The 15,965-nt window shown below is 38.5% G+C and overlaps 1 protein-coding gene across 3 annotated transcripts in view; it reads right to left on the bottom strand.

The window, feature by feature from the left end:
• Positions 1-5,941: 5,941 nt before the first annotated feature.
• The window catches only part of LOC138182818 (uncharacterized), a 59,844-nt gene continuing 49,820 nt past the window's right edge, over positions 5,942-15,965 (bottom strand). For all 3 annotated transcript variants that reach the window (XM_069119071.1, XM_069119073.1, XM_069119070.1), the window contains 3 exons: positions 10,059-10,199; positions 9,198-9,335; positions 5,942-8,101 (listed from right to left, as the gene is read on the bottom strand). In XM_069119071.1, coding sequence (XP_068975172.1) covers positions 7,889-8,101; positions 9,198-9,335; positions 10,059-10,199 — 492 coding nt within the window. In that variant the 3' untranslated portion in view covers positions 5,942-7,888. The remainder of the gene's footprint in view (positions 8,102-9,197; positions 9,336-10,058; positions 10,200-15,965) is intronic.

Consider the following 15,965-nt stretch of genomic DNA (forward strand, 5'->3'; position numbering starts at 1 on the left):
CTCGATTTTTCGATTTTTCAGCGTTAGCCTCGTCACTTTGTCGTTCAAAGATTGCCAACTTTTCCAAGGGTTGATCTCGCAACGTTTCGATACTGTGACTAATTAATTCGTCAGCGTAGGTGCACACGAGCAACGTTTTCGTCACGTATCGTTTCATTCGATATTCAAATATCCCATAGTATTTCTATTAGAGTCGTTCGTCGTTTACCACGTCTCAACGAATTTGTTTTCACAAGGGAAAGAGACTACAGCTACGAAACTATTATTAACTTTCATGCTATATACGTTTAGACAAGGCAGATACTTATTTAGGTTAGCCAGGCGTGTTTTCCTAACTAGCCTGTCAAAATAATAAATCTAAATCGTTCTAAAGCACGGTGTCCGTAGTAATAGGATGAGGGGTGAAAGCTATTAGCACGGAACCGCCTCTCAATCCACAGTTCTTAAAAACAGTTATATATTTGTTTTCCTGAGTGCGATCCCTACAATTTCAGATTTCACTTTAGAAAAACTAGAACATTTCCTAATTCTTCCTTAACAAGTCGGTAAGTTACACCATCGATACAAACGAAGAGAAGGCGTTTCTTTTTTTTTATTTAATTTGTACCTTACAATTTGTCCAGCTGGACATTCGATAAATTTTTCTAGTTTAAGAAGAGAAGATGTATCTTGCGAGAGATAAATTTCGCTACAATTTCGTTCATCTTATAATTTTAATGTTAATATAATAATATAATATATATAATAATGACAGTTGAAATTTCAAGCTGTTTCGAATAACATACACGACACATTGATAAAAGACGTCTACAAGTGTTGGAATACCTTCGTAATCCACTGTGTATTGCTGATCCGATTCCGATCGGCATGGCAACGATCAACGTCCTTTTAAACACGGAGCAACCCCAATCGTCGAATTCTGGCATCACACGCGAGGCGTTACGTCCACACATGCAATGGGTTGCACGGCGCCCCGCCACAGCACCACTCAACTTTGGAAGCCTTTTGTCTCAACGTTATTGAAAGTTGTCTCGAGGGTCACTAGGAATGTAGCGGCAAGATGCCTTCGGGTATTCAAGGACGACAGAGGAAGCGAGTAAAAGAGAAGATGGTAAAGGATAGGGATAACAGAAAAGAGAGAGCTACCGGAGAATGGAAAAAGACAGGAGAAGCGAGATAGCGGGTGATGAAGGAGAATGGTGAGGAGGTGGTGGAGACTCCGTCCAACAGGCCATGCGGGCGCACTGTCCTAATTACAACGAGGCCTCCTATTTTTTTCGAGCTGAAAGGAGCCGAAGTATTTGCCCGCGGCAACGGAGGCTAGACGATTCCGGTCCGCTCCCAGGACTCGCTTCAGAAACGAAGTGCAAAAGGATCGTCGGCACTTCGCCGTCATCGAGGATCGGGCAAAACGAAAAAAGAACAGCCGCAAGGAAATGGAAGATGAAGAAAGAGAGCGAGAGAGAGAGTAGGATTCTCCGCGGGAACGTCGCAGTTTTCCCAGCCATTCATGGTACCGACCGATTTTTTTGGCCTCTTCTCACGACTCATTCATACCTCGCCGCATGAGATCCGATCGTCGATCCCTACCTGCATCATCAGCGAAGACACCGGCGAATCATCCTTTTCGGCCCTCTGCCATTGGGTCCACCGGTATGTATGCGCCGGACCTTTCGGATTCCACTGTTCGCTGCCGCCTTGTTAACCACCTTTAAATACTTGTCTGCTTTCTGATCATCTCTTTGTAACGGGCCGTATGAATATTTATATCTTCTCTGACAATATTTCAAAACACGCTCGGCTCCTCTGAATCACCGCGCGATTTCACTTTTCTACTTTACTCTTCTTTTCACATTTTCGCGCCTGTTTTCGGTATACGTCCTCTTATTATTAAACGTGTCGGGAATAAAAGAGCGAAAAGATTATTAGTAATCGTCTGCGGTCGAGATGAGTTCAATACCGTAATTTCTCTTATTCCTTTTACTTTCCGCGTCTTTTCAGTTTAAACGATACAACGTTGGAAATCTGTTAAAAAGCTTGAGTTAAATCTGGGCCAACAATTTTTTAAACGATGGAAATAGTTATTTACCGAAATCCAACTCCATCTAACTTCTTCGCTAAATTTAAAACACCGAGCAAATTGAGAAAATAACATAATTTTATTTACTTTGGCGAAGGAAGAGAACGTTGTAAACACTTTCTTGATAAAACAATGAAACTTATATCGTTTCTCGTGCTTCTACTCTTTCTCTTACGCTGTAACAGAGATGATAGACGTGAAACCTTTTAAAAAAGACTGCAGTGAAATAATCAAAATTGGTACAAGTCACGAAATTCTACAATCACCATAATCCCAGACACCAAGTGTTTCATAATTAATTCCAAAGTTCGTATTCGACTAATGCTGAACAAGCTAGTTTGCTCGAAGCATGATTATGATAAAATTCGATCGTCAGGATCGTTCTCCAACCAAATATACGCAACGATACAGGAAGGAGGACTAACGATCTTAATGGCTAGGCAAAACATTGACACCTTGGCGGCGCTCGGGAAACCACCTGGGCGAGGACATAGAAGGGAAGGCGGGCAGGGATCGTCAAACAGACGGTCAGCACGAGTGAAGTGGAAATCCTTATGAGAAGGTAAGTTGGGAGAGCGATGACAACGAGCTAACAGCATGGGTAAACACGGCGGCTTGGGACAGAGCCGTGCCCGGGACGATGATCATGTACTTACGCGTTTCCTCTCAAACATCGAAGACGTAGACAGCACCGAACGCACAACGACTCGGCCATTGATCATGGGAAACGACCAGTCGTTCTTGCTCGACTAGCAAATTCAGCAACGGGATCGAGCGACGATCGATGTGCACCGCCATGACAAGAAAATCGAAACCGAAGAACGTGTTACAACTTTACAGGAAGCCACGCCAGAAATATGATAATTTCATTCTTGATATTTGTAGTTTCAGAACGTCAGCTTTCACGACGATTGGATCACGTACCACGTGTGATTCTTCAGCTTTCAATCTTGTCTCCGATCTTTCCTGAAGAACGGAATCGGAATGTTCACGAAACGTTGGAACAAAGCACAAAAAAAGATTAAAATCTAAAACTTCATTTTTGTTAACTCTGACTTTTGTGTCATTTGACTAAAAAAGAAGTGTTTCAATACGAAACAGTCGAGGAAGGAAAAGACCTGATTAGATTCAAAGGTGTCAGCTTTTTGGAAATGAGTGATAGGTTCGCGATCTTCTGTAAGAAACGAATAACGTTACTTTGTCGTTGATGCTAATTTGACGTAATTAAACAATGTCATTTATATTTTGTAAATATTCAGGAAGTTTCAAAGTCAAACGAAAAGATATCTAGCTTTAACGTGGAACTGGTCGACGACAAAATGTAACTTATCATTCTTTTCACCTGTGTCCTTAGTTCTTTTATGTCACATTCCTTTTAAGCCTCCAACCTTTTAAGAAGCCTTTTTCCGGTGCTGTAAATACCACGGAACGAAGTGATACCTCTTCATTACTGCTATCACTGGTTTCATTTACTCTTTGATTATTATTCAAAATGTTTCGGAAAGTAACTTTGTCCGATGATCGTGCTCGGTTATTGAATAAAAGTTTTATGGAATGCATCGCAATCATTGTATTTTTGTATTTCGTGTAATAACGCCCTGACAATACATCTGTGTTATTTCTATATCGATTACACCGAATCATTGTGAAGAAATATCGCTTTATAGAAAAAGATAGACATTGTATATTTATTACATATGTAGGTATAATATTTTAATAAAATATATAATGTCCGAATAATAGAACGTTCGAATAACAAAGATTCTCATTATTCAATTACGAACGTGTAATTCTGGACATGTACAGAGAATAAAAAAGAAATTTGAAAAGAGAGAGTTGATGTTTTATCGAAAACCGCTAATTGCCAATAACTGTACTTTTACATTGCTTAATAGCAATTTAATTGATTTCGTGTTTCTGTTTTCTTCGATAAATATTAAAAGTAATTAATTAAAATATGAATTAAAACTTTTATTTTCCACCTGATAAATATAATAAGAATACTGTCAAAAATACTGGAGTTCGCGCCAATAAATTACCATGCATTATAATAAAATATTCGATATTTGGATACACTGAACACTTAAAAAATAAAACATCTTATCATACTTTCTAATTTATCTCTCAAACGAAGGAAAATACGCAACAGGATTGGAAAGTATCGCCAAAGTGAAATGAAACGCAAGATATACCATGTTGAACTGTCTTTGGTTTAATATGATACAACAGAGCGGACGTTCTAGGGTAGGGGCTCGTGTACATATTACATATTCACATATATAATTATACTTTGCAGCTTCTATATCATCAAATCTGTTTATGTACAACATATACCAAGCGATCGATAATTATTTTACGCAAAATTTTATATCGCCCGTATCGATCACGTAGAATCTGCCCGTGAAACGCATCACCGGAACTTACTCTAATATTCTTCCAATCGTTTGAATCAACGATCATTTCATCCAATTCAATTCCATAGGAAAAATGAGCTTCCTTTTTCCTTCATTTTTTTAACAGACACGTTCCATGTATCTTTACATAAATACACCGCGTCTAATGACAAAAGACGGGAAAAATTTGCCAAAGAAATAGCGTGCGCGCGGTGATTCGACGTGAAATTAAATTCGAATAAAAAGTTGATCGAATTCAAATTCAAAGAGAAATAAAAAGATAGAATCCATATCGGCAATCGGTAGGATTATTTTGCTAATCGACGCTCGAACAGGCTGCGCTGCTGCTTTCTGATCAATACGTGCAATTGCCGAAGTCCTTCCTAGCGTTTACAAATCTGCGACCTCTTTTCTTCTCGAATGTCAAACGCGTCCGATTTTTAAATAGATTCGTATCCTACGATGATTGGAACGATTTTAACTAAAATGGCAGTCTTCCTTATGTAAAAGAGAGAGAGAAATAAAAGAAGAAAATGAAAAAGAAGCTAAAAAAAAATGATCGATACCGTCAAAGAATAAGTGACGATCTACTAAATAAAAAATATATAAAATAGCAGTGATAAAATGAAATACGCATTCGAGATCGATTCGTGAGATCGACATTGCCACACACATCGGCCTTTCTCTCCCTCTCTCATATTGTTTTATATCAGCACGCATAAGCGCCTTCTTTTGATACATCCTCCATTTATCTTTCTTCCTTTCCCTCCCCTTCGACGAAATCAGAACTCCGAAAAATCAGTTAGTACAATACGACGATGATAATAATTAATCGTGTGAGCGACGTTCGACGATGCATATCACAGATACGATGATATCGGATTGAAAGTGCGTCTCGTATAACGTGCATCCGCGTACACTTTACAAAATCACACGAACAGTGCGACCAGTCGTGAACTTTCTGCACGCTTTATACTAACTATCTATGGTAAGCTTATAGGCCGCCAATGACATGAAAATTAAATATGAAAGTAAGCGGTCCTTTCTTTTGCGGAACGGAACGCGCTTACCCGTATCCAAGTTTCGGATTGTAAGTACGAAAAGTGTGTGAAGTCGACCGTCTTCGAGCAAATGTCGAAGTGATACCTTACGCGACGCTTTCTTCTAGACAGGAAAGTGTATGGAATAAAAAGTGAAAGTGAAATAGTAAAGTTTCAGTAAAAATCGATGGTAGTAAAAATAAACGAATTTTACGAGAGATTAAAATCCTAGTACAGAAGGTAAAATGCACTTGAATTACTGATAAAATTATAATACTTTCGAGTCATCGAAGATTACGTTTTGTTCAGCCTACAACAGTCTCGGATATCGCTAGATCAAAAACGGAAGTGTCAGACACTATATATATGTATATATATATAAAACAAAAAAAGAAAAGAGAAATAAGGAAAAAAGAATAAAGAAGGAAAAGAATACCGGATAAAATTGATTTAGAATCAATCGTTGAAAATAAATCATCACAACGGATAAAAAGAGCGGGAGGAACGGACGTTGCGGATCGTATGTATCATTATGAAATTTTAAATGTTCATACCGTTGAAAGGTACGTCGAGCGAAGGGAGTTGCAGCAGCAGCGCGGCGCGTAACGTAAAATGGCGTCGGCCGCGTCGATGCGTTTCCTTCTTCCCCTAATGATACTATTAAAATTCTACTAATAATATTAATAATAATAATTAATAATAATAATATATATCCTTCTGTATTTTTCCTATACTCTAGGTAATTTTAAGCTCAACTAGACACTTTAAATACAGTTAATCAGACATGTAAAATCTTTACAAAAATAAAATAAATAATCTGAATAAATACGAATATAATAATATTACAGTTAGTCAATAAATTATCATGTAGGATTAAGAGTGGGCGCGGATGGCTCGTCGAGAGATTTGTTTTCTTTCGTCGTCGATGATTCAATCGACGCCGTGCTGTACCTTTTTTCAGGGTTCGCGCGTGATATCACGCGGCATAGCACATACGCAGAAATTTCTCTTACTTCCTTCTCGCACGACACGCATAGTCTAAGTTAAAGCGCGAATACTGTATTTTCTTGTATACTTATGATATAATACCGTTGCGGTGCACAAGCTCGTTTAGACGGATTCCCTCTGAATCCTTTCCTCTCTCCCTGTCGGCTCAACTTCTTTCACGTCTTGTTCGTTTCTTTTCCCTCAATGAATCCCTGAATGAAAATGACAGTGAAATATTTGTTGGTGCCGCTGCTTTGAAACTTTCGAACACGAACGAAGCAACTCCATTTTTAAAAGAGAATTATTCGAAAGAGAAAACACATTGATACATTGTCCAAATGGACAGAATGATCATCGATGATTAGTGCTCAAGGAGAATAAGTTCGCCCAATTGTATAAACCTTTATATTTTAAATCCACGCGGATTAAAAGTGAGATACCATGGAGTAAAATGTGAGTAAAATTGCCGAGTAAAATCAGATACCGTTCTGTTAAATGAAAAGAAAGAAATTTACGTTTAACGGTATAAAATATTAGAATGGATCATTAAGTCGATAAAATGCTAAACTTTATGAGTGATTTTCTAAAAATTTTCCAAATTTTCTAAAAATGCACACGAGTAATTTAAGAGCACAATGTCAGAGCAGCGATACCAAACGTGAAAGAACTGATAAATCAGAAGAAACTTAAGAGTACAACGCTTTGCTCGATGATGGAAATCTCAAGGAACGGTAAGATGTTGCACGGAACTGGTGTCTGTCATCTTCAGCGATCCTCTTCTATATAATAATTATACTTTGGACATGGATTTTCACGCGTGATATATATGACGCGTACTAGGTGTAAGCGCGTACGAAATCGAGTAATATTGACACACGTTCGTGAACTACGGCGGCGAAAGCCAATGGGCTGCTCATCGTACGACTCTCTGTTTCTTGTTGTTCACACTATCTCCTTGGTTGTCTCACTGTGGAATCTCGGTGAGCATCAACGACGGGCGGTGTATGTTATTGACGAGATTCTTGAACGATTTTCGTCGATTCTCTGTCTCAAAGTCATGCTAGTCAACTTGATACAGATACACACGCACACTTTCGCGTTCCGACGATACGGTATATCTGTCGGTTTCACTGTGATGCAGCATCACTAGCTGATCTGTGGCCGACGGATAGGCCGATCGTCGCCATGGAGACACATCTCACTGGAACCGAGAAGGGTAGGTAGCCCCTGGGCTTGCTTGGCAGAGCACGCCTAGGTTCTTCCCCCGTTACCCACTTTCTTCTCCAACCTCATGACGAGAGTTGGCCATCCAGGTTGAACTGTTCCGGTTTCCTGAGATGGGCGAGTCGTCGCCTGGTAGCCCTTCTTCGGCTTCCGCCTTGCCATCCTCAGGACTGCAGACCGCGGAGTAAGTGTTCGAACACTTGCACTACGTATTCCAGCCCGTTCATGTAGTCCCGAAAGATTACCCAGTCGCGTAACCTGCGGAACGTCTCCGAAGATGCCAAGCCACGAATATCCGACTTCATGATGTCGCGTGACACGTCTGGCCGTGGAGATAGCTGCCGCTCCACCAATGCCACTTGCAGCTCGCACAGCACCTGCAAATGTATATTTCCTAATGTTATGGTTCGTTCTAATGAACATCGAAGTGCTTTCTATGCGTAGCAGACAAATGTTAATTGGAGCGCGGATGTTCAAAATGATTTATGCTTTCGTAAGAACAATCAGAGAATACTTTACGAATACTTTAAATATTTCATACATTTTTGTATAGTGCATACATTCTATATATTTCTGTATACTTAAACTTTCCGTAAGCGAGACAAATATCCGTAGACTATTAACGGAACGTCTCCTTAGATTTGTAAATGAATAGATAGATGTTTACCAATCTAGTGAACGTATTCCATATAAATTCAGTGGAATTGATGTTTCGATTCGAACGAGCATAAAAACATTGAAACATGGAATGCAAGCAATGTTATAGCAATATAGCTTAGATCTCTGATAAGTGAGTAATAAATTAATTACTGGTAAAAAGCTTGGCTAACAAATGGTCTTGCGTTGTCAGAGTAGCAGAGACAGTCAGCGAGAAGTGCGGTAATTTTGGCAGGAAAAATAAAATGCGCGTGGAAAAAATATATATTTTACATGTTGGCGATTTGACTCGTATCACACTAATAAAGGATTGAACAAGTGTTTAAAGAATCGTAGTGTGTAATATTGATCATTAGTATGAATACATAATAATTCATAATCTATGTTGTATAATGTAACAAATGTATCAAAAAATATTCGAGGTATATAATGCTTTGTTCTCTCAATGTTAAATGGCTGGAAAAAGAACCGATAATAAGAAATCAGAGAAATCGAGTGGAAGTTGACTGGACAGAACAGCGATCCAGATTGGTCGAACGGACGATATAGCTATAAACTTTTTCACGAGGTTCGAGTGTTTAGTCGCGTAAGTTTTGCGTCAAACTCGTAAAAGCAAAGTATCTTTTTTATCGCGTTTGCGACAATAGAAGGTAACGTGATTCAGGCTAATAGCATTCAGTGAGATGGTACCATTGTGAAAGCTGTTCAGTAACTTGTATTTTTTATCGGAAAAAATAAAGGGAACGGGAAATAAGATATCATAATTTAGACTAGCGTTCTCCAAGACAAAGTGTTTCAACGTAAATGTACACTCACCGTTCGCAGTGCAGTTTCGGTGGCCTTAAATTGCTTGCTAAACTGAAGGTTTAGATCTTCTTGATCCCAAACTACCTGTTCTAGACCCACTGCAAACTTTTGCATATATTCATACGTATCGATCAAGGCCGTATCAAGCTGTGAAAACAAGAAATTATTTTTTAATTTAAGTGTATCTTTGAAAAATAATTTGCATTTGAATTGATTCAAGAGAACAGCAAAAATGGACTGATCTTAATATTCAACGAACTTTGTAACTAGCTATTAAAGGTGAACATAAAAATATTACATAAAGATATATAGATACTACAAGAGACTTTGTTATATTATCTGAAGTTTATTTGGAAAAAATTGATTCCTCCACTGTATATAATTAATACAGTTTATTGGAATAAATCGTGTAAGCTCGTATTCAGAGAAAAATGTGGTTTAGTGCAACTTTTACTCTCAATGCTTTTACGAAAATTTGCTTAAATTCTATACTTAATTACGTCAGTTTTGCTACTCAATCTAGGACAAAATTACACAATGTCTAACAATACTTTATTTTTTATTATTAAAATCATTAAAATATGTAATTTTTCTACTTAACACGTGTAAATGAAAAATAATGTATAAAGCTAGGAAATTATATTAGCATAGAATGCATTAGCAGAACCAATTTCACAAAGACGATAAATGTAAATCTAGTACTAGATCTTTAGAGAATGATGACTTAATTAATTGAATGTTAAATAACAAGTCACTCGAAATTAAACGTTTCGTTAAATACTGTCTTTATTTCTGCTATTCGCATTCTGTTAGTGAAGAAAAAAGAAGTAAACAAGCAGGAAAAAAGAAGAAACTGTTATCTATACATACTTCTAATTTGTCTAGAAATTCTTGCTCCAGCTGTTCTCCTAGTTGCTTGGGAATTTGCTGTTGCCCGGGAAGCCAATCGTAATGACTGTTTTTAAACGATGAGTGTAGATCGGCGAAGTCGATGTTGAACGTTCGTCTAGCCTGTAAAATAAAAAAAAAAAAAATTGTACGTGTGATTAAAATGACGTTTGTCTAGAAAAGTGACATATTTTAAAATAATTTTCAAATTGCAAAAAGACATTATACATTGAAATGTGGTTGAAAATATCGTACAATCTGAGAGCAGATGATTCGTTATATATAAAAATAAATCAAATTCTCTTCAGAATCTTCAACCACAACCCATGTAATAACTAATAATTAAATTTCACCCGTCGTCTTTCCCCCGGTAGAAAACGTATAAAAAGTAAGAAAGAAAAAAGCTTAAAAAATGTTCAAATCTACTCTTCCATAATAAATCGTGTCCGACAGTATTCATTCTACTTACAAAGTCGTCGTACTAGATTTACTAGATCGTAACTACCTCAGCTGCGTTGTTTTGATGCCTTTTTGTACCTTTCAAAAAAAAATTACGCATATTAGCTGAACATTATCTGTTTTCCTTATGAAACGACACGTGACGAATGACATCAAACTTAACTTGCGTAGACGTTATTACTCGTTTATATTCAAAGTTGATAATTTATCGATTAGGAAAAAGGAAAACACACAAAAAGAGCGGAGAATGCAGCATCGACGATAAAAGATCGTACACAGAGCAACAAAGTTCTTAACGAAGAACGTACATTTTTCTTCGTGTTAACTGTTATGCGACGTGCAAATACCCTATATTCGTGCGTCAAAGGTACCAATGATCGGCCATGAAACACCAAATGTCTTTATTGTGAAAGTTAACGCGATCGCGTCGTATCCAAACTGGTTCATATATATGCAAAATTTTCGCACTGCACCTTCATTATGGGAGCAGTATGGTTCAATAACAGGTTAGCGAGTTTAGTCACCGATTAAACAGGGAGCAGCGCCTCGTTCACGAGCACAACCTCTCTCGATATCCCTCGTTCCTGGTACGATGGGAACGTGGACAATCCATGCTGACGGATGAGTAAGCGTATCGCGAGTCCCCATGCGAACGGTGCACGCGCCCGCCTCGAGCTACGTCGTTCACTTTTTGGGAATACCAAGGTGGCTCAGCTTGTGTAAAAGCTAGATCGTTACCAAGAAATTACTTGGAAGCTCAGGCGCCAGGCTAGTCCCGCTAATTGCGTTACCCAAGTACAGGTTCCATCGGTCTGAACGTTATGAATCACGAACCATGCGAACGAGTATGTACTTACAGAGTCGAGTAACGAGCTGAAAGGAAGGGAGAAGCCCTCGCGCGTATCGTGTCACGACTTCGGGATGCTCCATTACAGCCTACGTTCCGCGAAACTTTAAGCGCCGCGTACCCAATATAAAAGGATCTAACGCGATCGCAAGGTCGCATCGGCACGCGTCCAAACGCCTCGTTTCGCGCGAAAATTCTCGTTTCATGGTACAGTACGGTTACCGGTCAATTACTCGGAATTAGAATCGCACGGAATTTTTAACATTTTTTAGTTGTCCAGTTCTTGAGTAAAATTTGGATACGTGAACGAATGGCTAATAATAACGTTTGTTAATCACTCGGGTATTTTATATATATATACATATTATGTTAGATTGTTGAGAAAATTCATAGCAGATGAATATACTCTGATATAGTGCTTAATTATTAGTAATTGCTATTGTAAGCAGAGAGGTGAAATATGTGTAAGTGTGATCCTAATTCAATGGCCAAGGATTGTAGGACTCGTTCGATGACCCAGCCGCGATTGTGCAAGGAAGTTGACTTTAGCCAAAGGAAGTCGAAACTGCGATAGAAAAGTAATCCGATATTTTGATCGATGTAACAACATTGACGTTCATATAGGCAACTGGATATCAATGTTTGTATCGATTCACTCGAATTTTGTAAGACGAGACGCTGGTAGCAGATTTGACGCGGAGGAAGATTTGAAAAATGCTTCTAATCTATGTAGAGATATTTCATTAATTATAAGCTGGTATTGAATGTTAATATTTCTCTTCTGTAAATGACAGGAATTTTCATTCGTTGTCTTCATATTTTATTTCTATAATCTTGAAACGTTGTGAAACGTAAATTGTAAATACGATAACCTCGTAATGGCATCATTGAGAGTTTCGACTTTAGCATACCATTGTATCATGGTAAATAATCAAACCCGTCGATTGAATCACTTAGTGATTACGCTATAAATGCTTTCACGTTGAAACTACTATTTTAAATAGATTTAAAAAAATCGATCTGTCTCAAGCTGAAATAAGCACTTATTGTATCATCGAATGTGTCTTCGACCTCGCATCTCGGACCAGCTGGCCCGCACAAAGATAACGTAGTTATCCAGGCTCTTATCTGGCCCAGGAATGGAAATAATCATCATGCGATACTACTCTCACGAGCTGCAGACTGCGATAATACTTTGACAAGCAAACAACTAGAGAACTATGCGGCAACCTGAGAACTATGCGGCTGCCAGGAATAATTTCGATAAATTGTTTATTAATAAAACGAACCGTCAGTTAGTAAATCGGAGGTTAATCAGCCAATAAGAAGTAAGAAGTAAGTCAAAATGCGTTTCTATATTCGCAACTTGCAGAAGTTGAAAAATATATGGATTGAAAGAAATGTCGGGCTGAAAATCCTACTAGTATAAATCAACATTTTGGGAATTTAAATTTCCTCGTGTAAATACTTCGACTGTTAAAATTAAATTTAAAAACAATTAAGTTGTAATTTCGTTCTTCGCCAAGATACTTTCAGGAAATACAGGATACTTTCAGATACAGGAATAGAAAACGGCAGAAAATCGAAAGATGAAACGAACCACTCGGTGAGTAGAATCCTCACACAACAGTGTGAGCCTGTCGTATTTAAAGCTAGTCGTTCTCTTCGATCGGTAATCGAACCCTTTCCACGCCCAAATCATTACGAAACCCTTCGAGAGGACACAGATACCTTTCAAAATAGAGACTTTGTATTGGGAACATTAAACACGATGATTAAAACCGAGCGGTCATTGATTGCGTCACGAACTATTATTATCACCAAGCGTGTATAACATTGACTGTCCAGGGAACCCTTCAATACGCGGAGGGGCTTCATGAACAGGCACCGAAATGGGTAATTAAATAATTTTATGATTATTTTACGCGAACGGTTCCCGCGTATAACGAACGGTATAATAAATACGCGTTAAAACGTATTCTTACAAGTTCGTTTCTGAATTGATCTTGCAGCCTTTCCGCTTCATCCCGGATTGAAGTGTTCAAATGATCTACTGGAATTCCATCGGCACGTTTTATGGCTTATTTCTGCCGATGCTCGTTAGTTAACCACGAGTCTCTCATTTTTATTATATTTTCATGATTGTGTTCGAACAAAGTGTCTCTACTTAATTGAGAATTAAACGCTCTGGCAAATTTAAACCAAAAGCCGAAACATATACCTGTATCGCTCTAATCCTGTGATTATCTGCAACGAACACTTGACGCTTCATGAAATTTATAGAAACTTTCCGGATTGTTGCTAGTGATACGTATTTCAATCGCTTTAAGGTCTAAACTGCGAGCAGCCATTTTCAATTATTGATCCCTTCTCTATACTAATTGATGTTAACTATTATTTTTATTATTAATATCTACTAACTGTATATGATTATTTGAGATAAGAACAGAGGCCAAAATTGGACTAAAGAGTTTCGTTTGATATTTTATAAATTTGCGATAATTCTACTGTGTCGAAATACTTATAGTCAACAGTATACACAGCTGCGAGTCACAGGAACTAAAGAAGTTATAAAAAAAGGTGGTGTTTTATCGATTTCGAAACCGAACGGATCGCGAATATCCGCAGGTCAGGTGAAATGCGTGGGTTTCTCGTATTGTTGCTTGTTGGAAGGCGGTCACGAAATGGTTTTAGCGAGCGAACGAATAGAAAAGGGAGAAGAAACAACGAAGAATGAAAGGAATTGTCGCTAACAACCACTGGCGGCGAGCAAATCTGAGACGCGGGTCTTTTGTGCCTCGTAAAAGTCTCCTCGGCCACACCGAGGCACGAATAATCGTAAAACCGGGCTGAAAACTGACAGGAAGTAGGCTGGCGAGAGTAGGTATGGTCTCTGTGGTACTCCCGAGGACCCGTCAAAATCAATTAGCCTCTCAGTCTTTCTTCTAGCGCGGCTTCACCGCTCCACCGCTTATTAGAAGTTATAAAATTTCGGTGCGACGGCCTCGAACCGATCGAATGGCTCGCTCTGTGCTCGCGACTCCACGAGACACAAAGGGAATGCTTCACGCGAATGGAAATCTTTTCAATTTCAAACTTTCCCGCTCGATTAATTCTACTTTCGTTTCAGAATATTTCTAGATCTACGAATTTTTAGGAATTTTCTGGGAAAAGAACTCGTAAGACGAACTGCTGAATCGAATAAATTCTCTTGGAAGTTCTAAGTCTAGTTTTTTCATTCTGTCTACGATCCTCGCAAATTTTGATATTCCAAACTTGCTCTCGTTTTAGCAAACGAGAAGTATCTTTAATGCTTCAAGAAAACGTTTAATTCGAAATCGCGCATACCAATAAGACTTGTTTCATATTTTGTTCAAGCTGAAGATATTTTTAAGCTTAGGCAAAACTATAATTATGTCGAAAACGACTGAAAGAACGTGGCAGAGTTCGTATTGGTTACGTTCGAATTGATAATTATTATGCTACAGATCTTTATGCATTTATGGGACATATGAACGTGCAAAGATAATAAAAAAATACTCAAAGTACGATACTTGCAGTAATATTTTGTAGGTAAAACGATTCTCTACCTACATATTTGAAAAATATGTCAGCATTAAATGAAACCGTACGGATCGACATCCAGCCAACCGAGTAGCAGAAAATACGTGTCGTAGTGCGTACTGAATGTATCGAGGTGAGTAAATGCACTGGCGGGTTGTATATCCGGTCTGCGCTTTAGTATGCAGGCAGAGTGCCGGTGTGGTGTATAGATGCCCCATCCTTGGCGGGGAGGGGCAGCTTCCGATTCTGATTTATTGGAATCCTCCGCTTCCGATATTTTATCCGATTCCTTCACGTACCGACGCGCATATACGCGACTCGTAGACGTCGGACTTCCTATCTACGAAGAACAGAATATCGGATATGTAATCACCCATACTTGCTCACGAACGTCTTACAAGGACGTGTCACACAAATCTATGTTTACCCGAAAGCATGGTTTTTCGCTTGTTAATTTTTCCCATTAATAGATATTCGACGCGATAAAAATCGAAATAATTATGATAAAATTACTTATGATAAAATAATATAATAATAATTAAAACGACTTGTGATGAAATAATTAAAAATACAAACAGTTGGAAGCGTGCAATCGAATAGCAAGAAATCTCCTATACTACTTAAAATTGCCAGCGGTTCACCTAAACCAAATACGCGACTATTTCTAATATTTTTAAGCGTGATAAATTTTAACGAAAGTCACTTATATCGATTAAAATATCTGATACAAAGGCTCGCGCACAAAGGATTCGCGGATCGAAACTGTATCGCAAAACACGCCACGTGCATGCGAGAGCGATCAGTCTCACGAACTTCCTTGCTTCTCGGTATCCCTTGCTAATCTACCTTTTCCCTACGCTCTACAGAGTGTCTGTCGACGTTTAAACGATAACGAGGTGGACGGTGACGTCACTGGACCACCAGACAGTACGTCGCCTAGAATCGGTATCAGCACGAGCGTCCTTAGAGGCCCCCTGTCGAAGCTTCGGTTGGCTCTGAGAAAGTTGGATAAATGTCGA

The sequence above is a fragment of the Bombus flavifrons genome, chromosome 8 (assembly GCF_040668555.2).
Source record: "Bombus flavifrons isolate JBK064 chromosome 8, iyBomFlav1_principal, whole genome shotgun sequence".
In the NCBI taxonomy this organism is placed as follows: domain Eukaryota; kingdom Metazoa; phylum Arthropoda; class Insecta; order Hymenoptera; family Apidae; genus Bombus; species Bombus flavifrons.